Source organism: Populus trichocarpa, chromosome 5, assembly GCF_000002775.5.
Source record: "Populus trichocarpa isolate Nisqually-1 chromosome 5, P.trichocarpa_v4.1, whole genome shotgun sequence".
Lineage (NCBI taxonomy): Eukaryota > Viridiplantae > Streptophyta > Magnoliopsida > Malpighiales > Salicaceae > Populus > Populus trichocarpa.
In genome coordinates, this window is record NC_037289.2 from 24,660,106 (window position 1) to 24,680,850 (window position 20,745).

Here is a 20,745-nt window from a genome sequence, read left to right on the forward strand (position 1 = left end):
TTGTTTTTTTTTGTTATTGGAATAAATAAATTGCCATGATTAAATAAAAATGAAGAGCCAAAAAAAAAAACAACAGCTGGGAATTGAACCCGACGTGAATCGAACACGCAACCTTCTGATCTGGAGTCAGACGCGCTACCATTGCGCCACGGATCCACTTGTTGTGTGCTTTAGGGATAAAGAATACTAAAACAATTTCTACGAGAGACAGAAGAACTGAAACGTAAAGCGGCCGTGTTAAGCGAGGGGGCAGGCATTTGTTTAGAAGAAAACAAAACCAAAACGGAGTTTGGGATTTAGTGCTGAGTTATGGTATATAATCAATCGAAGCTGAGTTGATTATGAAATTGAAACTGTTGATGCTCCTAAACCCTCTTGAAAATGGCAACAACATCATCAATTTCGACTCCGCAATTTCACTCTTTCTCTATCCAGGTAATTATTACTGATTATTATTATTCAATCTTAGTGCTAAATTTTCCCCATTTATAACATATAGTGTAGTGTACTTTGATGGTGTTTGATTATCTGATGATGTTATGTAGCCGCCGTCATCGTTATGGGCATCAAAACACCGGTTTTCTCCGAATGTAGTGAAACTCAGGAGGGATTTTGTCTTGTCTTTTTCACTACCCAATTGCAATCGAGTTTTGTTAATTAATCCAAAGTTTCGATTTAGAGCTGCAATTAATAATGATAATGATAATTCGGCGAATCCCGAAGACGAAGAGGTCGAGGAACAATGTATTCAAGACAAGGGAAAAACAGTGGTCAACAAGAGTGAGAGTGAGAGTGGGACCTCTGCACTACTGGATTGGAAAAAAGACCCAATTTCCAAATTTCAGGGAATGATTACCACTCTCCCTCCTTTTGTTTTTGTGGTGAGTTTTCTAGTTTGTTTGAATCATCGAATTGCTCTATTGGGAAGCATGAATGTGTGTTTTTTTTTATAGTCTTGGAAATGCTTATATGTGTTGGCAAAATGTGGAAATTTTGTTTTCGTGGTGAGTTTTCTAGTTTTATTGAATCATCGATGAATTCGAATTGCTCTCATTGGAAGCATGAATGTGTTGTGTTTTTTTATAGTCTTGGAAATGTTTCTATGTTTTTGCAAAATTTGAAAATTTTGTTTTTGTGGAAAGTTTTCTGTATTTATTGAATCGTTGACGAATACGGATTGCTCTCAATGGAAATGCTTATATGTTTTGGCAAAATTTGGAATTTTTTTTTTGTGGTGAGTTCTCTTTATTTATTGAATCCTCAACGAATACGAATTGCTCTCAATGTAAGCATGATTGTGTTGTGTGTTTTTATAGTCTTGGAAATGCTTGTATGTTCTGGAAAAATGTGGATTTTTTACTGTTTCTTGCTGAGTAATAGGAACTGGGTAGGCATCTTGAATGAACTCAGCAGGCATTAACACGATATCTACCTTGTAACAGTTAAAATGTGAAACCAAAACTTCTGTTTGGATTTGTTGACTAGGTTAGCATTTTCAGGTTATTTGCTACTTTGAGTCTTTGATTATCTGCAAGTAGTTGTAATTTTTAATTGGAAGCGAGAATGGGTACGGCGTACTTCTAAACTTGATCCATCCATTGGCAATTCTTGTTTGCTGCTGTGATTTTTTGAGGATAGGTTGTTAGTCTGTCTTTGATGAAAAGATCATGTGATCATAAGGGGTATTTTGGCATTCTAAATATAGATTATTCTACTCTTGCTTTTTATTAATAGAGGATTCTTGATTTTATCAGATGAAAAGAGGTGCTGGAAGCAATTTTGTAATATGGCTATGTATTGCTACTGCATTTTTGGTTGTTTCTGTGAGAGTATACATGGTTAGGAAGTCAAGGCCAAGCCGTCCTGGCTCTGTAGCTGATCTTGTTAGACGTGGCCAGCTGAGATCGGATAGAAGAGGCATGTATGATTTCAATCCCCAATACTTTCTCCTATTGTCCTCTGCATTGTTTCTGTGCACATTGTTGAACGATTATTTTACTGTGGTTTGAATGTTACTTTCTATTCCTGAAGAAGGATTGCCATTGCATGGTCTTTATTTGAAGAAACTAATTTGCTCCATCTCCCCTCCCCTCTTTTTTCTCAATTAGGTGTAAGAATCACATTTCATGCTAATCTTTAGTTATCACGTGCTGATTGAATGATAATAATGTGGTTTTAATGTGAAATCTCTTATACACAGATCAAGTCCTCTCAAATATGAGGATCCATTCAATAATCCATTGGTTAAAGTTGGCAAGAGCAATTCAACCATTGAGATATTTGGAAAGGTTTATCTCTTAGCCCCAGTTACTCTAACGGAAGAGCAACAAGCCATCCATCAGAGAAGGAGATCGCGAGCATACCAGTGGAAAAGACCAACCATTTTCCTTAAAGAAGGGGATCCAGTACCTCCTGATGTTGACCCTGACACAGTCAGATGGATTCCTACAAATCATCCTTTTGCAACTACTGCTAGTGACATTGACGAAGACTTGGCTCAAAACAATGTATATCAAAAGCATGGTGTTCCATTCCGTATAAAAGCTGAGCATGAGGCACTACAAAGAAAACTAGAAGCACTACAAAATGTAAGCACTTCAAAGATTTGTGCATTTAATGCCTTGATAATTTACAAATAGAAAGGGAAGAACGTATTCTCTGCAATGAGAAGTGCACCCCCCAAAACAACTATTTAAGAAAACATGCTGCTTGGCCTATTCCTAATTTTGGAAAATTCTGAGGACCCCAAAGCACCAGGTTTTTGCCATGTTGTCCTTTTGCTTTTGACAGCTATTGTACATGTGCCATTATATGAAGCTAGCAGGAAATTAACTTAGCAGATCCATGCATATATCCCATTTCTGTATGGTCCTGCACTACTCTATAGCTTAATGTTTCTGATTTCGTTGCTGTATTTCCCCTCCGTGCTGCATGCTGCAGTTCCCTCTGAACTTTATTTTACTGTTTGTTTGCAGGAGCAAAAACTCAATAAATTAGTCATTGACACCGGAAATGCTAAAGAATTTGAGAGACCATTCAGGTTTAATCCAAAGTCAAATGAGCTTGTCGAACAGAACCCCTTTAAAAGTCAATCTGGCGATTCTAAGCCTTCGCAATCAGATCGTGCCCCAAATCCTTTTAACAGCAGTTCATCCTCAGAGGAAATGCAGAAGCCCTAAACTACTCAATATTAATATCATTTGTCAAATATGTTTATTCTGCCACATACGATGGATTTTTTTAGTCTTACCATACAGATCTGGATATTTGCTTGAAATTGCCAGTGAAATTTTGATGTCAATTTACTGTAGTCCAGTTTGTTGTAAAAAACTTAGGTTGGGCTGTGAATAGACCGGTAGGTCTGCAACCGACTTTATTTTGTTTACACATTCCCATCATAGAATGCTGACCTTAGAGTCCTTACCTGGAAGCTCTGCTCCCAAAATTGGGCACTAGCAGCAATGAATGTTTATGTTTATTGATGTGGTGCATAGAAGCCAGATGGTCTCTGTAAATGTTGTAGTTGTGGTCTTTGGCTTGTAGCTTGCCATCAATTAGAAGATCTCATTGATTAATTTAAATGCCGGATTATTCATTTGCAAGTTCTAGTATTTAAACATTCCAATCTCAATATTTCTTTCATGCAAGACATCGCACAGCTGGGGGCCTTTCCTTTTTAAACCTAAAAAATGAATGCAAACTAATTAAATCCTAATAAAAACAATCAGCAAATGCTTCAAGTTTTCTGAATCATTCCTTCTTGGCAGCAGCTTGTTTGGCGCCAACCGCAAAGAACTCTGTAATGACTTCAAGAGGCATTCCTTTGGTCTCAGGGACCTTCAAGAAAACAAAGATCCAAGAGATTGCGCACACAACAGCATAAATGCCAAAGATACCGACTAGGCCAATCGAGCTAAGCATCACAGGCAGTGTGTAGGTGACAATGATGTCTCCAATCCAGTAAACCATGGCACAAATGGCAATGCAGAGGCCTCGGACTCTTGTGGGGAAGATCTCTGAGCAGAGGATATTAGGAATTGGTCCATAAGCAGACACAAAACAGCAGATGAATATGATAACACAAGCAGTTAAAATTGCAGCGTTGACGACTGAGCTCACAGTCACTAGTTCAAAAATAATTAAGACGATGAGGGAAAGTATCAGCACAGGAATTGTGGTAAGTAGGAGCGTCCTGAAACAAGGAGAGGAAGAGATTAATAAACATGCAAGTCACAAATAGATCTAAACGTTGATAGACACAACATAACAGCAGGCACCCCCTCCCCGTATATATAAAAAAAGATTGTGCGATTCTTCTTATGAAAATAAAAAAGGATGTTCTCATTCGCCAAAATTTGAACATTACAGCTCTCACTTCAATCTTTGAGTGAGGGGAAACAATGATGCATTGAACAGGTGATGGTACCTCCCAAAACTGAAACTGATCCCTTCGGAATGAAAAGGGATAACAGACAAGTTTCTTTTTTAGGCAACTGGTAGAAGGAAGAGTTTTCTTGTTAGTCTGTTCCAAAACAAAAGATGGAATGAAGAAAGGAAATCACCTTCTCCCCGCGATATCCATGAGCCTCATCGCTACACCTATGCATGGAAGCATAAGAAAGTTTGTAAATGCGCTTATAAGGAATGACGCAGAGGTAGTGCTGAGGCCCAGGTTAGCAAGAAGAACCGAAACACCTGCCTTTTCAAGAATTTGAGGGGTGTAGTATAGAACCCCATTTATGCCAGCAAACTACATGCAAATTTGAAAAAAAAAAAAAAAACCCAGCTATTAACAACATAAATCACATTATGATTTTGGTCAAAATGAGAGAGCCAGGATATTAAACCCCACATAAATGTGGATTAGAATGGATTGAGAACTTAAATTTAATTCAATTAACTGAGAGAGAGAGCAAAAGATAACAAATGAAGTCATGGAGTACCTGCTGAAGTAATTGAATTCCAATCCCAACAAACAATGCATGCTTAACTCCAGGTTCAAGCAGAGCGGTCCAAATTGGAGCTTTTGTAGCTGTTTGAGATGGGTGAACCATTGCGGGTCCAACTGGATGCTGGTCCATAAGCTCCTTTGAATAAAGAGCAGGCTGGCTTACCAGAGCAGCAGCCTGGATGTACTCACCTTCTTCAGGAACATCACCACCAGGAAGCGAAACAAGAGACCCGCGTCGGGATCCAGGAACTCCTCCTTGGTGCAGATAAATCCTTTTAAATCCCCCTTCCTTCTTTCCATCCTCACCTTCCCTCTCAGACCATTTCCATGCCAACTGCCAACCCCCACCAATGCCAGTACCGTCAACTGCATCCCCAACTCCTTGCATTAGACTGCTATGCCGTCTCATGCTCAGAACACTGCCATGGGAAGTTGGGTGGGCCATATCCTTTTCCATGCTTGTTGTCTGGCGTGAGATTAGTGGACTCTGCAAATTGTCATCGGAATCCCCACCACCAGCCTCTGATGTGTAGCCCTCACCTTCTCTTTGTACACTCTCTTCATCCCATTGCTCAGTCCTAAAGTGAGGTTCTGCTGTACTAAACATGCTGCCAAAATTAGGGAAAAGCATGCTTCGCATGCTTCCTGTCTCAGGGAGCTTTTCATGAACACTACCAAAAAGAGTCACAAGAGGGTCCATAAGAGGCACGCCTTGGCTCACCATGCTTCCATGGCGTGATGCAAGAGCAAGAGAACTCTGTCCAGTAACGGGTTTAGCAACCCAGGAAAGGCCTTCTTCAGGTCCATATAACTTGATTTTGTCTTTATCAACAGTGGGTTCTTGACCATTAGCGAGTTCATCAGCAGGGCCTATTATGTACTCTTCTATGGATGTTTCACCCCCGATACCAAGACCTTCAGCCAGTAAAGCCATCTCGCCTGTGCATCATAGAAGCTTTAGCAACAGCCACATACGCGAGTTTTATAAGCTACTTGTACAAAAGGAGAAGCCTAAATTCCTACCATTGCAAATTCACCAAACAAAAAATCTGAATACTATTAAAAACATTTACATATTATGCTCAAGTTTATGGACACTGAATCCTGAAAAGAAATGACCTCTCAACAGTGAAATAGTTTTAGTCCCTCCTATCAAGTTAAGCTCCTCAGCAATTTAAAGTATAATCGGCAGATAAAGCTACATACCTCAACTTTCTCTCCAAAACAATTGGTCAGGTTTTAAGGATACCAAACAAGAATGTAAATTGATTGGAACTCTACCATTAAAATAAAAAAAATGGCCTCCAACAATATGGTTTTCACAATTCCACAGAGACGATTGCTGAGAAAAACAGAATGACTCCCTCAAAACCACGTCAAAGTAAACTTACAGGACAGGGCAAGATTAGCATGCATCAAAAGCTTCTAGATTTATCATGTATAACAAAGAAGTCAAGTTGACCAATGAAAACATAGATGTTTAAGTTAGCTGCATGTGTAAAGTTGGGTACTTCAAAAATCTGTTCCCAGTGAATTACACATGCTGTCATCAGTCATGGAAATTCTTCAACATGCATTCAAGCTAATGATTCAAACAAACTACCATTTGAGTCAGCGAGATCCAGTATCTTGTCTAAAACAAGAAAGACCAGGCTATTCTCTCAGCCCTTAATCTAAATTTCTATACCTTCTTTCAGAAGAAAAAAGAAAGAGAAAAAGAACAGCAGTGAAAGAATAATGCGTGAACCTGAAACATCTTCCCTGCCACGCAATCTCTGGAGAACCCGCTTTGCCTCAAGCATCTTTCCTTTACTCACAAGCCATCGAGGAGATTCAGGCAAGTAAAACACTGTGAGTGCAAAATATAGTAAAGAAGGAATGGAAAGTATTCCAAGCATCAACCTCCAACTAGGTGAAGCTGTCAATGACATCCCAAAAATCATACAGTATGACAGAAACATGCCACCTGAACCAGCAAACTGAGGTAGAGTATTTAACATTCCCCTTATATCTGATGGGGCAGTCTCAGATATATAGACTGGAACAAGAGTAACTGCTAAACCAATGCCAAATCCATCTAACAGTCTTCCTATGCACAGGACGTAAACATTGGGCGACCAAAACATTACCAAACCACTGACAAAGTAGAGAATGGATGAGATTATTAGCATTGGACGCCGACCGAGCCAATCCGATATGGGTCCTGAGCATGTTGTGATAGCAGCTGCTCCAATAAGTGACATGGCCACAACAAGACCTTCCACACTTGCTTGCAACTTGAGGTCTTTATTGACGTAAATGATAGCACCTGAAAACATAGAAACAAGATTACAGAACTGCATCCATTCTCTAGTTCAACACCGAGACCTCTTATTCAACACCAAAAGTGCGAGATAAGAATAATATAGAAACAGCCAACTCATAAGAGAAAATGTTCTAACTGGAAGACCTGGAACCATCCGCCATTGACAACAAATCTCAATAGTTTCAATCTTTACAATTTTAAGTTTTTAATTTTAAACATTCCCATCCAACATTTCTTGGTCCACATCAAAAGATTAAATAGATGAGAAATTTAAAGAGAAGTACCAGCAATGGTAGCATTATCCCATCCTTGCAAGAAGTTACCAATGCAAGCAGCAATAGCCACTAGTGCTGCTCCCTTCATGTTTTAACCAATGAATCAAGTCCTCAATTTCCAAGTAACCTGTAAAAAGACAAGAACCCAGATAAACCAATCAAACAACAAGCACCACAGATCCAATACCGTATCTAATTAATAAATTCAAACAAGCAATGAAAAAACCACACATTCACTCATTTAAGAAAGAAACACATGACCGTCCAAAATCATCAGCAAATAAAAGATTCAAGAAAGATGAGATTTTTATAGATTGCTTACCTCTTGAAGATGAGGTTCAGCTTGACACTGAGATACGGGGTTTTACAAGTAAACAAGGAACAAAAGCTGGTTTAAAAGAAACAGAGGAACACAGAACAGTGATCCTTAAAAGTAGAGCCTGATATCAGTGAATGATCTTGGATTGTAATAGTAAAAAGAAGCGAAAATATCAGGCAAAGTACGTTAACTGAACTGGCAGTTTTTCCACTAAGATACAACAAATGACAAACAAAAAAGAAGACAGGTTCAAAAAATGAGGAGAAGTGACTTATATACTCATAATTTGACAGATGGAGTGAACAACAAAGAACCCAGCTTTTAAGCTGACACTGATATTAGACCCCTTTTTCTCCCAACAACCCTTCAACGCTTACACCATACCTCTAAAAAATTCTCTCACCCACTTCATTGAGTTAATTTTTTTTTTTAAAGTTCCTCTCATTGCTCCAGATACCGATTTCACCAGAAAAGGTTTTGATTTTTTTAAACGGGGATAGATTTGAGGAGAAAAAATGTGTTTAGACTTTAGAATTCAAGAAATTGAGTGAAAAAAGGAAAATTTCAGTGAGCTGAGTAAAAACTAAAGAAGGGTCAGTCTGGAACATAATGTATATACTCTGTGTGGACCAATCAAGTGTTCATGTTTCTTCTTCTTCTTGTTTTTTCTTAAATATTTGTTGATTTCTAATAAATAATAATTGAATTTGGTCAAGCTCTGTACTGTGCTATACCTGTAAGAATTGGAGTTCTACCATTGGGAATGGACAAAATATTTTTCTTTTTTACTAATTTTTATGATTTGTGTTTTAATTATATTGAGTTTGTCAAGAAATGCCAACTTTCCCTTTTTGGAGACATGAAAGTGAGATCCCATCATCTTTCCATTCATCACCTGACCTTTCTACAACTGACTTTTTCTCTACATTTGGAGGTGGATGATTACCTTTTATGAATTCTTTCCCTAATAATTTCTCGAATCTTTGTGGTCATTGTCTAGTCCCAAAAGTTGCTGAAACATTGCGTGATTTTGTGGCCAGTCAAAAGAAAGCAGATTCAACTCAGAAAAGGAATTAACTGTGGAATGGCCGTATTGTGTGAGAAATTCTTTTACGAGGAACACTAAGTTATTTGTTCTGTGCCCTCGAGCCTTTGTTACTTGTTGGCATATGGAGAGTTCATGCAAATTACAAAGTGGGATTTCTGAACATCCTTCAAGAATCTTAGTTTCTGCATCAGTTTTCTTCACCATCAACAAATTTAATGAATTCAAATTTTGTAGGATGACAAATTCAATGATTAATTTTCCTAATTGGCTCAAGCAAGGAACACGAGAGTACATATTATTTGAGAAATTAAGCTGCAGAAAAGTCCAGGAAAACTACCTGTCAAGAGGAGGAAACGGGTCAAAGATTAGAAGCAGCAGTTTCTAACAGGAGTCCATTAAGCTGAAATGTTGGTGGAGCCACATGGGAAGATAGGAAAGTTTGCCAGATTTACTTTGTAATCTTCAACTTGTAAAATCATGCTAAGCAATCGTGTAATTCGTGTGTGTGTGTGTGTATTAAAAGAGAGGCAAGAGAGACTAACTTTTGCTGAACACAACACCAGCTAGATCAGATTTGCAATAATAATATAAAAAACTTGATCATCGTATTGTTAAAACAAAGATTTCTTGAATTATATGCTTATGGTGCCTGCATATCCAAGGCAAGAGTTGTGAGGGAAGCAGTGAAGGCCACTAGTCACCATGTGCCACTCGCATGTCATTGCAATGTGATTGTCATCGCTATCAACCAACATTTGCTCGTCGCTAATAGACATGGTGGCAATCAGTTGGCTGTTGATTTGACCACGCATACAAAGGTGGTAGATTTGGAGAAGTCGATCGCAGCAATTTTACTTTTTTGGAGGAAACAGGTTCATATTTTAATGGTTGAATCACATCATCACATGTTAGCTTCTGAAAATATGTTACAGGCAACCAGTGTTTTTCGAGAATCTCATGTATGCATGTGATTATTTTCATCGATCTGTTGAGACATTTCCTGAAGGACAGCTGATCTTTATTAATTTCTTGCCAAGGGAGGTTTGTTCCTTCAAGGTGGGATTAGGCCTTTATAGATCGTTTAGCAAACTGGAAACTAGTCAGCAAGGGGGCAGAAAGAATTGCCCTTAGAATTTCAAGGCACGAGGACATGTTCGAGATCAAGATCTAGATTTTTTATTTGTCTTTTTTACTACGAATTTATCAAGAGACTTGAATAGTTGAATTGGAGACATCTTAATGATACCTTAAACTTGTACTGTTGTTATCCAGGGATTATTTGTTTTTACGTTTCAAGCTTTTGAATAAAATTATTTATTTTTTGTTTTAAATTAATATATATTTTTGGTGTTTTTAGATCATTTTGATATATTGATATAAAAATTAATTTTTTAAAAAATAAAAAATATAATTATAATACATTTTCAAGCGAAAAGTACTTTAAAAAATAACTGTAACCATATTCTCAAACACCTCTTTAATGCATGATTACTTTTAATGTGTTTTGGTCTACGGAGAAGATGGACTTATCGGATGCCATACATAATTTATGATTTTTAGATGGATTTACTTTTAGAAACAAATTATTTTTTAATTACTTTTTATAAATTCAAATTAAACAAACTTAAAAAGTCTTCTAAAAAACCTTAAGCTCAATCAAAAAATAAACCCTACAAGGATCTCATTTTTTTTTTTTTGTACATAGTCTAAGAAAAGAGTCAAGTTTAGTACAACTATATTTTAGATTATACTTTCTTTACACCCTTAAATATATAAAAATCTACTATATTTCCATCAATTTTATATAAATTTTCAAATAGATTTCTTTAATTTCAATGAAACGTGGGGCTGAAGAGGGTGAGAGAATACATGGTGACCACCATTATCGGAAAGTCTTGACAAAGATTTCATTTTCTTAGTTTGACAAACTTTATTATATATATATATATATATATATATATATATATATATATATATATTTTAGTGGTTAATCCAAGAGAAGAAAAAATGAGAGATTAACTTTGACCATGGACAAAATCTTCCTTGTGAAAAGTCTTAAAAAACTCACATACATGGCTCGAAAGACAGCACGTGCTCTACTACTACACCAATGGTTTCTTGTTGGATAGTTAATTTTATGGCCCAAGGACCTGAGAAAGTACAGCAAGGGGCCTTGAAGCCTAATTACACAAGGCTAATAGGCCATGATTCAGCTCAAATTGGAACTTATCAAGTGAGCCCAGCAATTTATTACAGCCTAATTCACAGTTTGGTATGATGCCATGAAGGCAGGATGAAGAGATTGCAGGAAAGGTACTTAATTACAACTGCATCAAATCAAATCCAATCTTATTCAATCTACTACTTGGCAAAAAGGTTACCTGCTTATTTGCCATCCCATAGTGATTTTAAGATGAATTGCAAGAGCCAATCCACTCAAGGCTTGGACAATTCTTGTCTTACCTGGTAAACTTCACATCAGGATTTCTCATAGGTTTGAGCCACATATCAGCCATAATTCTTGAGGAAATGCTCCATAACAAATCTTTCCCTTTTGACAGCACATGTTTTCCCTTTTTCCCTGCCTTTCCAAGCCCATATGCCACCAGCCACTGCGTTGCCGTTAGCCTTTGCCTCTCCGAATCCCACAGATTCCTCTTTCTTCCTGACTTTCCCTTCATACCTCCAATGTGCAAACTCGTTACTTTGAATTTCTTTTCCTCGTTGTAGTTGTTCTCTTCGATGTCAGCTTGTGTTGCATGAACTACTGCAACTACAGGACCTCCAACTGCCTCGTATCGCCTTATAGGATCCCGTAGCTGGACAACCACAGCCATGATGAAATGGTTTGCTTGGTCCCCTGGAGAAGCTAAGCCGTACTTCTTTATCCAATCTTCTAATGGAATGGTTGAAGCAAGAGGGTGGTTTTGATCTTTCCCGCTGTCTGTGCTTGCCTTTCCAGTGAGTGGAGAAACATCAAAAGGAGCATCTTCCTCTGCTATCTCTGCCTGAATTTTCAAGGCTTCAATTGCCATTACCTCAATCTTCTGCAATGAGAATGCCAGAACTTCCTCAGCTGTCAAAGGGTTTTCATTTACGTTCCAAATTCCTGTTGAAATCCTCTCTTTCCTGCCTGTACTCATCGCCGTCGCCATTGTTTTAACGGCAGCAATAGTACGAGCAGCACTTGAACTAGCGCCTTCTTTGTTTCTCCCTTGGATGATTGCAGAAGCTATGCCTTCAAAAGCTATCTGTTCTGCAGTTTTCCCTAACAGTTCATCTAGGGGCATCAGTGATAAGATTTGAGAACAAAGTTCCTCAAAACCAATGGATGCCATTCTCTGAAACAATTCAAACCCGTTCATGGATTTGTCTGATTGAAGAACGAGTGGCTTCGACAGCTGCATTGCTAGTTTTGGAGTATCTTTCCTTGAAACAATGGTATCTAGTGGGTTCGTAGCTGCTAGGTAGCCTCCATCTCTTGTTTGAACTACACAGCCTAAACCCTTCCCAAGTTCTGAGAGATATACCTTGGATTCAGCTTCTGTACTATCATCACCTCCATCGAGATGCAGAGTGGGGATTTCAGGTTGATTGAATTTGAATGAATCAGTTTCTTCATCTTCGAGCATCTGGAGAAATTCCTTCGTTACTGTTTCTTCATCCGCATCTAATTTTTGTGATTCAGTTTCATCGTCTGTCTTAGCAGTTTTTTCTTCTCCCATCATGGACTCAAGAACTTTTATCTGCTCAGCGATTGAATCGAGTTCGGTTAGTCTTGTCAGGTGTACTTGATTATGCACTATTTCCTTAACAACTTCACTTGATTGTGATTTTTCTTCCACATTTTCTTCAGATTCTCCATCGCCACTATCTTCTTTGTCTTGAATCTCCACCCCTTTATCCACAATTTCGAAATCTGGAAGATCAAGGTCCTCTATCTTTTGTTCTGGTTCTTCTGATTTCTGAATTGAGGGGGGTGGTGAGGGAACTGGAGCTGTCTCATCAAGATTCAAGTCATCCATTCCTTGTATATCCGCAGCTGGTTTTGTCTGTGAAGGAGTCCAAGTTTCGGATCGTAATGTCATCCTTGGACTCGAGACACTGAAGGACGATTTAGACTGCTTGCGTCCCAAAGAAGATGAGAAATTTTTGAATTTAGTAGTCTTCGATACTTCAGCTTGACTATAAATATCAATCCCTCCTTCTTTCTCCATAATCTGAAATCCCAATTTGAGAACAAGCTCTCCTCCTTTTGCCTTCCCGGACAGGCTGAAACTTGTGTCCCACTGCCGCACTCGAGTACCTTCTTGGCTCTTCTCTATGGATTCCTGAATAAGTTCACTTAAATCCACTGAAGTTCTCCCAAAATCAAGCGCTTCAGCATCAACTGCAAACACATAAATAAAAAATGGACGCTGCTCAAATTTAAGCTGCTTCCCATTGCCAGGAGTGCAGTACACATGACACTTGATAAACAAGGTCTCTTCAAAGTCACCAGCTCCTTGTGAAACCCTTGAGGGCATTGTATTAACTGCACCATCTTTTGTTTCCTTCTTCCTAACACAAACAGAAAGCCGGAGTCCATTCATCGAAGCTGGAAGGCCTTGCACAGCAACTACTTCAACAGAGAACAAACAGCTCAATTTCTGCATCCCAATATGAGAAATAGCACGGATTGGCTTCCAATTCCAAATCCCTTTTCTCTCTGTTGCAGAAGATATATCATCCAGCTTCTTAATTCCTGGTTGATTGATATTGGTTGTTTTGCGCTCGGTTTCTTCGTCAGGTTTTGGCCTAGAACGCCAAGGCGACAATGACATGCGCCTGGACCGAGGCCTGCTGCTTGATTTTTCATCAATTTTGGCCGTTGTAACCTCATCTGCTGATGTTATAGAAGGGACTGAATTTCGAGGAAGTACGAGGGAAGCAGTTCTTCGGGCGCTGGAAGTGTGAGTTTGGTAAAGAGATTGGCTGAGTTCTTCGAGCTCTTCCAAAAGCTGAGTATTTGAATTCCTTCTATCTGTTGCCATTACTCAAAGAAAAAGAAAGCTGACTGGAGAAACTGGTGAAAACAGGTGGCCTATGATACTGAGATTGCTTGCATATAAACATAACGTTGAAGAAGAAGAAGAAGAAGAAGAAGATAAGGAAATCACATGCTTGAAAGAATCTAGAGGTGGAGAAACAACATCCATATATGATGATTATATGTGGCAATGTGTGGACCTTCTAAAACCAGAAATTTCTGTGGCTGGTTTAGATGAGAAGAACGTTCCTGTTCTGTCTTTTTATCAGAAAAGGACAGGATTTAAACAAGAGGCAACTTGTTCTAAAAGAAATTTATTGTCTTTTGGTAGTTGTATGGTCAGATTTCTTTCTTTTTTCCCTCAGAGTTGCTGAGTTGATTGCGAGTTGTTCACTTGTTCTGTTAATTACTGAACACAATAGTTTTGGGAAATTCTAGGATGAAAAAATCTCGACAATCTGATTGCTTGCTGTCTAGTTGGCTGGACCCATTAGAGCTTGGGACTGGCCAAGTCCATGTGGCTCGGCTCAGTTTTCTGCCTGCACCGATTCTATACCTATCAAATCTCATCAATCATTAAAGCTTATCTGGAAGCATTTTACTACTTGGGACAATTCCACAAACATTTTACTTGTTATTATTTTTTCATAGGATTTTCAAGCATATGATGATATGGCTTGAATGTAGGAGAGAAGCCAATCAATTAATGGTGGGACAAACAAGCGAAACAAGTCAAATGACTCGATTAATTTAGGGTTTGGTTTCTAACTGAGATTTTGCAAGCTGTTTTATGCATTTTATTTACTTCATGCACAAGTAAGACTGATTAATGGGCTAACAATGGAGAGCAGTCCTTGATTAAAGTACACAGATCTGGAGGACTACGAGCGCAAACTAGGGATGATTATTTTCAGTTCGATTCAGTTTTTATCTAAAAAAATAACTAAACTAGTTTTTTTCAAAAAAAAACCGGTTTAAACCGACCGGTTTTTGTTCGGTTCGGTTATTTTAGAACAAAACTGTTTTTTTCCAATTTGGCTCGGCTTTTTCGGTTTGGCTCGTTTTTTTTGTTTAGCTCGGTTTTTTTTCGGTTTGGGTTCGATTCGGTTCAGTTTTTCGGTTTCAGGCTTATGAAACCGAATTAAACTCGTTGATTTTTTTAAAATTTTAATCGGTTTAAATTGTTTTTTTTATGATTCGGTTTTTTCGGTTTTTTTTTTTATTTTCTTGATTTTTTTGCTCACCGTAGTTCAAAGCCTTTGGCACTTCTTAGAGAATAATATTAGATGCTTTACTGTGCGAGGTTAAATATTGTTTTTTTAATATATATATATATATATATATATATATATATATATATATATATATATATATATAAAAGTGTTAGGTTTTTTTATACTCTTTTATAGTTAAAAAATTTCAAATAAAAATAATAAAGTTTATGCATATAGTAATCAAATAAATCAATAATCATATGTGTTAATAAATAAATAAATAAACAAACCATAAAAATAACTAAAAATAAAAATAGAAAAATTGAAAGAAAGTTATAAATCAAGATATTTAATCTTGCAAGACAGGATATTTACCCAATTGTGTATGTTAAATTTTTTTATTAAAATAATTTTTTTATTCAATTAAATAATAATAGAAATAGAGACACACATTAAATTGATTGGATAAAATAAAAGAGAAAAAAACATTATACAAGGCTGCACACATTAGAGATATTATCTGATAATAAATATTTTTTATTTTTAAAATAAAGCTCATCTATACAAAAAATTATAGATAAATAAAAAAAAACCTTTTCAAAAATTAAATGCATACAAAATAATCAACAAATAAATGTCATTTAAAATAGGTTCTCCAAATAAAATAAAGGAGAGAATGAATATTAATCTAAATATAAAAATAATTCTGAAAAAAAAAACATATAATAAAGCATTAATTATTTTTTTTTAAAAAAAGGTCATGCTAGCCTACCTGATCTATTTTGTTAGGACCCACACAGCTGGGTCCTTTATTATGTTTTTGCAGCCAGGGTAGATAACATGTCGTCCGTTCTAATTTTTTTGGATTTAGACGGAGCGTCGTCTGTATTTCTGGTCACTATAATGATAAGAAAAACATGGCTAATGGTTTTTTCGACCTAAAAACAAATTTTCAACCCATTATTTTACCCACAACACCTATAAAACATCATAGACAGTATGATAAACCCATTCATGACCTCGAAAAACTCAAAAAAACATCTCAAAACCTGAAATCAACTTGAAACAAAAAATCTTATCAAGATCAGATCTATTTTTCTTGGCAATTTCAAGATAAAAAAAAAAACCCTTTAATATGAGCTCTCCTCGTCAAAAGAAACAATTTGACACTAATTTTAACTATATTGGCTGCCAGATTTGATGCCAATGAATACTTTCTCTTTCTAGCTCTGGATTTCAGCAACTTACTCTCACCTCTCTCACACTAGGAGTCAAAAAATAAGAATAATGAAATTTATGATCAAAATTGAATTTTCTCTTTAATTTGAAAACCGAAAGGACCTAGTATCTATAATTTTAAAAGTATAAGGACAACAATAAATATTTTGCCTAAAATTTTTAAAACCACCCATTCCCTACTTATTTTTTACTTTGATTCCTTGTCTTTTAATTCCGTATTCCCTCGATAAATTGACTTATAAATTAGTCTAATATCAAGCCAAATTAAAAAAAAATTAAAAAAAATCGCATTGTGAATAATCTATTTGCATTGCCATATAAGGGGATTCAGAATGCATTTTGCACAGTGAATCCCCAATGTGTTTTAGTTTTTTAATTGATAAATAATATCTTGGGGCCTCATCTAATATATTAAGTTTTTAGGCTAAAACGATTGTTTGATATAGTATAAGAGCTATAACGACCAAACAGTCATGAGTTCGAATCTCACCATCATCATTTTCTCCTCTAATTAATAAGATAAGGTAGTGTGAGCCTGTGCAAGTCACAAGTATAAAGAGTTTTCATTTAAAAAAATATATTAAAAAATAATATAAATTATATTTTATATTCTCACCAACTTAAATTTTTATATTTAAAAGGTTATTTGATAGTATTGAAGGACACTCCGGAGTTAAGCCTAATCAAAGTAGTGAATTTTTTCCTAATATTCTAGTTACGGATAAACGGACCTGATTTAATTGAAATTGTTTTGATAAAAAAAAATTCATTAACCCAAACTAAATTTAATCATGAATTAGCGGATCAATGGATTAGCCTACTGGATCGGCATCCCTTTTGGGCTAGAGAATAAAAAAAGGAAAAGATTGGAGAAAGCCCAGCCCAGCAGTAGGCGGCGATTCAATAAGTCTCGGGTCTCGTCTCGTGGTAAGCACGCAGCATCAGCAAGCGGGCAAGCAATCAGTGTATCAGAGAAAGCTAAAGGAAGAAAGGAAATGGCGTTCTTTATGAAGGGAGAGCCTTTGGTGGCGAAGCTAGCAGCTATAGCCAAGTTCGGCGTTTTTCCAGCAGCCATGGCTGCCGCCCTCTTCTATTCTCCACCTGATTACGTTTTCTCCAAGAAGGATAACTCCTCCAAATAATTGATTCTGTTCGTATCTCTCCCCTTATCTATTTTTTTTATATGATCGTTTCCTATCCATTATTATTATTTCAATATCTAATCTGATTATTGAAAAAAATTGGAGATCTGGACTCTCTTCGATACCTATGCACTAGCATCCTCCACAATGGGGCGGCCCCCTACACAAAAGTACCATTGCGTTTACCACTGAGATGTTATGATCTAGTTGATATAGGAATAAGTTTACCCTTTACCATCCGTCTAGGCTTTTGGGAGCAACTGGCAGTTTGTTCCTGCTTTAGATACCTACATGATATCCAACTTTAATTGAGGATTAAGTCAATCTGTTATTTGTTTTTGATAATAGCTTATACTAGGTTGTTATGTGGTATGGAGGGTAGTGCCTGCTCATTTGTCCTCCCATAGAGGTAGGGTCATTAAGTCCAAGATTTGTTGATATTGTTTGTTAGGATTGCATTAATAAATTCTTATGAATAGTTGTTGTTGAAATGTTCCTGCATTAATTGTGTTATTCTCTGTCTAGATGGCCTTGGCCGTCTCATATCATACCCGAAAGTGTTGCTTGGAGTTTTTTGTTGCTTCCATGTAAGAGATCAGGTTTAATCTATCTATGATGTTATGAGACCTAATTTTTTGTTTGGATGCTTAGGTTTGTAATTGATTTTGGGATAGACCGTATGAGCTATTTGTAGAAGCTCATTGATCCCTTGCTGGTGGCAGGTAACAATGATTTTGTTGTGCTGTCTGTAGCAACTTGAGGTCCTTAGGGATGGCTGGTATACGTTTTTTCTCATTTCTTATGGTATTGAGGGTAATGCCTCCCCATTTGACCTGCCTCATAATTTGGGTGGTAGTACAGCTTTAGTGATGTGGATTGTCTTGAATTTTCAGTTTATGATTGCATTGAGTGATTTACATATACTTCATTAGCTTTCCTTGGTGGATAGGTGCATGATTTTTGTGTTCTGGAGAGAATGCATAGGCTTTTGGTTTTGAACAAGTTCCGGTTATGCAGTTTTATCTATTTTCTCGAACTGCAACTGGGTGTAGAAAACTCTGTTACTTTCCCCCTGTTTTTCCTTTAAGTCAGTTGTGAAACTCGAGTCTAGGATTCAACCTTTTCAAATCGCTCATTTCCTCTATACAAATACATCAAGGACTCTTATCTGAATTCCCGAAGTCCTTGAGTTACTTAATTGTATCACGAAAGCAAGACATTGTTGTGATTGATGCATGGACTTTATTCAATAAAAGATTTGTCCAAGTGTGATTTCTGCTTGACTGATGGGTTGATGGCTTACTTTAAACCCTCTAAACGTGCCAGAATTAGAAATCACAGCCTGAGACATGTCTCACTTTTATGTCTTCTTTTTGCGCAGGAGGTGCCTTGAAATGCAGTGAATGAATGTGCACTCCCATGATGTAGTTGGGTACATGTAATAATACACCCATCATAGGATGTAATAATTGTTGGATTTGGTGAGTAGGTTTTCAGTTAGTTAAATGTTTGTTTGTTTTGTTTTTTAATTGAAGAACTTTGAGTTGTGATATTTCTCAGAACCCTATGATGCAGCTTAGGGCTTTTCAAATGCATAACAATTGGAATTCTCACATTGCTGAATGCTCATTAGATCTCTGTCATGCAGGGAGCTCAGATCATCTGCCAAAATCATTTACCATAACTGTTTTCCTTGAGTTAGCAATGAGTGATGAATATTTGTTTTTATTAGCTATTTATTTACTCGGCTTTTTATCATCAGATAGATTACTACTAAAAGCATCTGTGAAGAGCAGGATTTTGAGTTTTCAATCCCCGACTCTGAGATTAGTAGTTGCAAGAGGAAAAAAACTTGCGCCCGACTACTTTCAATGGCTTTATTTTACAAGGTGCAAAGGATCTGTCCACATGGTTTTGTCAAGATTTAATACTCAAAAAAGTGGTGGGTTTTTTTACCATCATTTTTTCGTAATTGTGAAAGTAAGCAAGCTTATCGTGCCCCCAGCATATAGCATATCTTGATTAGCAAACATGCCAGACTGAAAATACAAAGAGCAATCTTATATGGAGAATATAATTATACTGAATTCAGTGTTTGCAAAAGAGGATTACACGCCTGCCCTGAAAATGAAGTAAAGCGATGAGTTGTAATGAAACCCCTCAGCAAATAATAAAGAACAAGTAATCAATTTTCCTAAAACAAGAGGACTCTATAGGTAAATTAAAATAATTAAAAATAAGAGGTTATCAGATGGATTTGGCAGAATCCAAGCCATGTCAGAATTCTAGGGTTGTTTGGAACTCTGGGACTGCCTTGAATGTTCTTCCTCCTCAGCCTGCGGGGGTGGTATCTATAACAGGAGTATAAAAATAAAACGCATCAGAATAATTAAACAACGGTGTGATCTAAATTAACTGCAATTAGTCTACAGACTTGTAATTAACGAGAAGATGATACAGACATGGTAACTAAAGAATGAACCAGGTTGGAACATCATGGGCCTTTTTTCTTCTGTTTGGGGAGCTTGAGGATTCCAACTCCATGGTGTTAGGAACGAGTTTTCAGAATATAAGAAAGACATTAGACTTTGTAGTTTCTTTTCCCGTTGTTGTCTACACAGAAATTCCTGGTAATCAGTCCAAGCACGAACTTGTTCTGCTGTTATTGACGGATAAAAATAATTCTGCTGGTCACGGCCATATACATGGTGTCCTAGATATTGTTGTGACAACAGGGGATGATTCGGTAGTAATTGCTGTGGTGGTTCGTCAAAGATAGCCGCAGGATTTTGCTGACCCTGTGTTGGATATTGCAGGTCATGATGCTCCTGCAATGATTGCTGCTGCTGCTGCATTTTGTATTCTTCTTTAATCAAACCTAGTTGTTTTTGTCGGGGCTTCTGGTTGCTGGTTTGAGAAGGACTCTTTCTTCTTGATCTGTTGTTCATGTTTATCCAACACTAGCACTTAGATCTCTACCATTGAACAGCCCGTCCTATGCTGCTTCGTATTTCTAATTAACTAGTGTAAGGTTTAAGTCCTCCTGTAATATTTAGGGCTTGCAGATTTCTTATTTAGTAGCTGTTACGTATACGTATACATGATGTAATCACTCCAGTCAATTTTAGGGTTTGTACCGCCATTGCTTCGAATTAAGTATTTTCTTGCTTTGCAAAGGTGGCCAAGCAATTTTAGCTTCCTGTTTTGCAAAGGTGGCCAGGCA

The 20,745-nt window shown here is 37.0% G+C and overlaps 4 protein-coding genes and 1 non-coding gene across 5 annotated transcripts; 1 reads left to right on the forward strand and 4 right to left on the reverse strand.

The window, feature by feature from the left end:
• Positions 1-84: 84 nt before the first annotated feature.
• Positions 85-156, reverse strand: TRNAW-CCA (transfer RNA tryptophan (anticodon CCA)). Its single transcript has one exon. It is a non-coding gene; the product is annotated as a tRNA-Trp (tRNA).
• Positions 157-219: 63 nt separating this feature from the next.
• Positions 220-3,383, forward strand: LOC7494719 (protein MULTIPLE CHLOROPLAST DIVISION SITE 1). The gene is made up of 5 exons (XM_002306958.4): positions 220-435; positions 546-881; positions 1,755-1,921; positions 2,201-2,588; positions 2,976-3,383. Exons 1-5 carry the CDS (start codon positions 382-384, stop codon positions 3,177-3,179), a joined length of 1,149 nt encoding a protein of 382 aa, XP_002306994.4. The 5' UTR covers positions 220-381; the 3' UTR covers positions 3,180-3,383.
• A 161-nt stretch (positions 3,384-3,544) lies between these two features.
• LOC7485658 (monosaccharide-sensing protein 2) lies at positions 3,545-8,458 on the reverse strand. Its single transcript, XM_002307776.4, has 6 exons — positions 7,854-8,458; positions 7,541-7,658; positions 6,699-7,259; positions 4,944-5,890; positions 4,563-4,750; positions 3,545-4,192 (listed from the first exon to the last, which is right to left on the reverse strand). The coding sequence occupies exons 2-6, from the start codon at positions 7,617-7,619 to the stop codon at positions 3,751-3,753; spliced, it is 2,217 nt and encodes a 738-aa protein (XP_002307812.1). The 5' UTR covers positions 7,620-7,658; positions 7,854-8,458; the 3' UTR covers positions 3,545-3,750.
• Positions 8,459-10,995: 2,537 nt separating this feature from the next.
• LOC7494720 (protein PLASTID MOVEMENT IMPAIRED 1) lies at positions 10,996-14,121 on the reverse strand. Its single transcript, XM_002307777.4, has one exon. The coding sequence runs from the start codon at positions 13,929-13,931 to the stop codon at positions 11,358-11,360; it is 2,574 nt and encodes an 857-aa protein (XP_002307813.2). The 5' UTR covers positions 13,932-14,121; the 3' UTR covers positions 10,996-11,357.
• A 5,469-nt stretch (positions 14,122-19,590) lies between these two features.
• LOC112327490 (uncharacterized) lies at positions 19,591-20,745 on the reverse strand. Its single transcript, XM_024600735.2, has 2 exons — positions 19,985-20,745; positions 19,591-19,873 (listed from the first exon to the last, which is right to left on the reverse strand). Exons 1-2 carry the CDS (start codon positions 20,468-20,470, stop codon positions 19,808-19,810), a joined length of 552 nt encoding a protein of 183 aa, XP_024456503.1. The 5' UTR covers positions 20,471-20,745; the 3' UTR covers positions 19,591-19,807.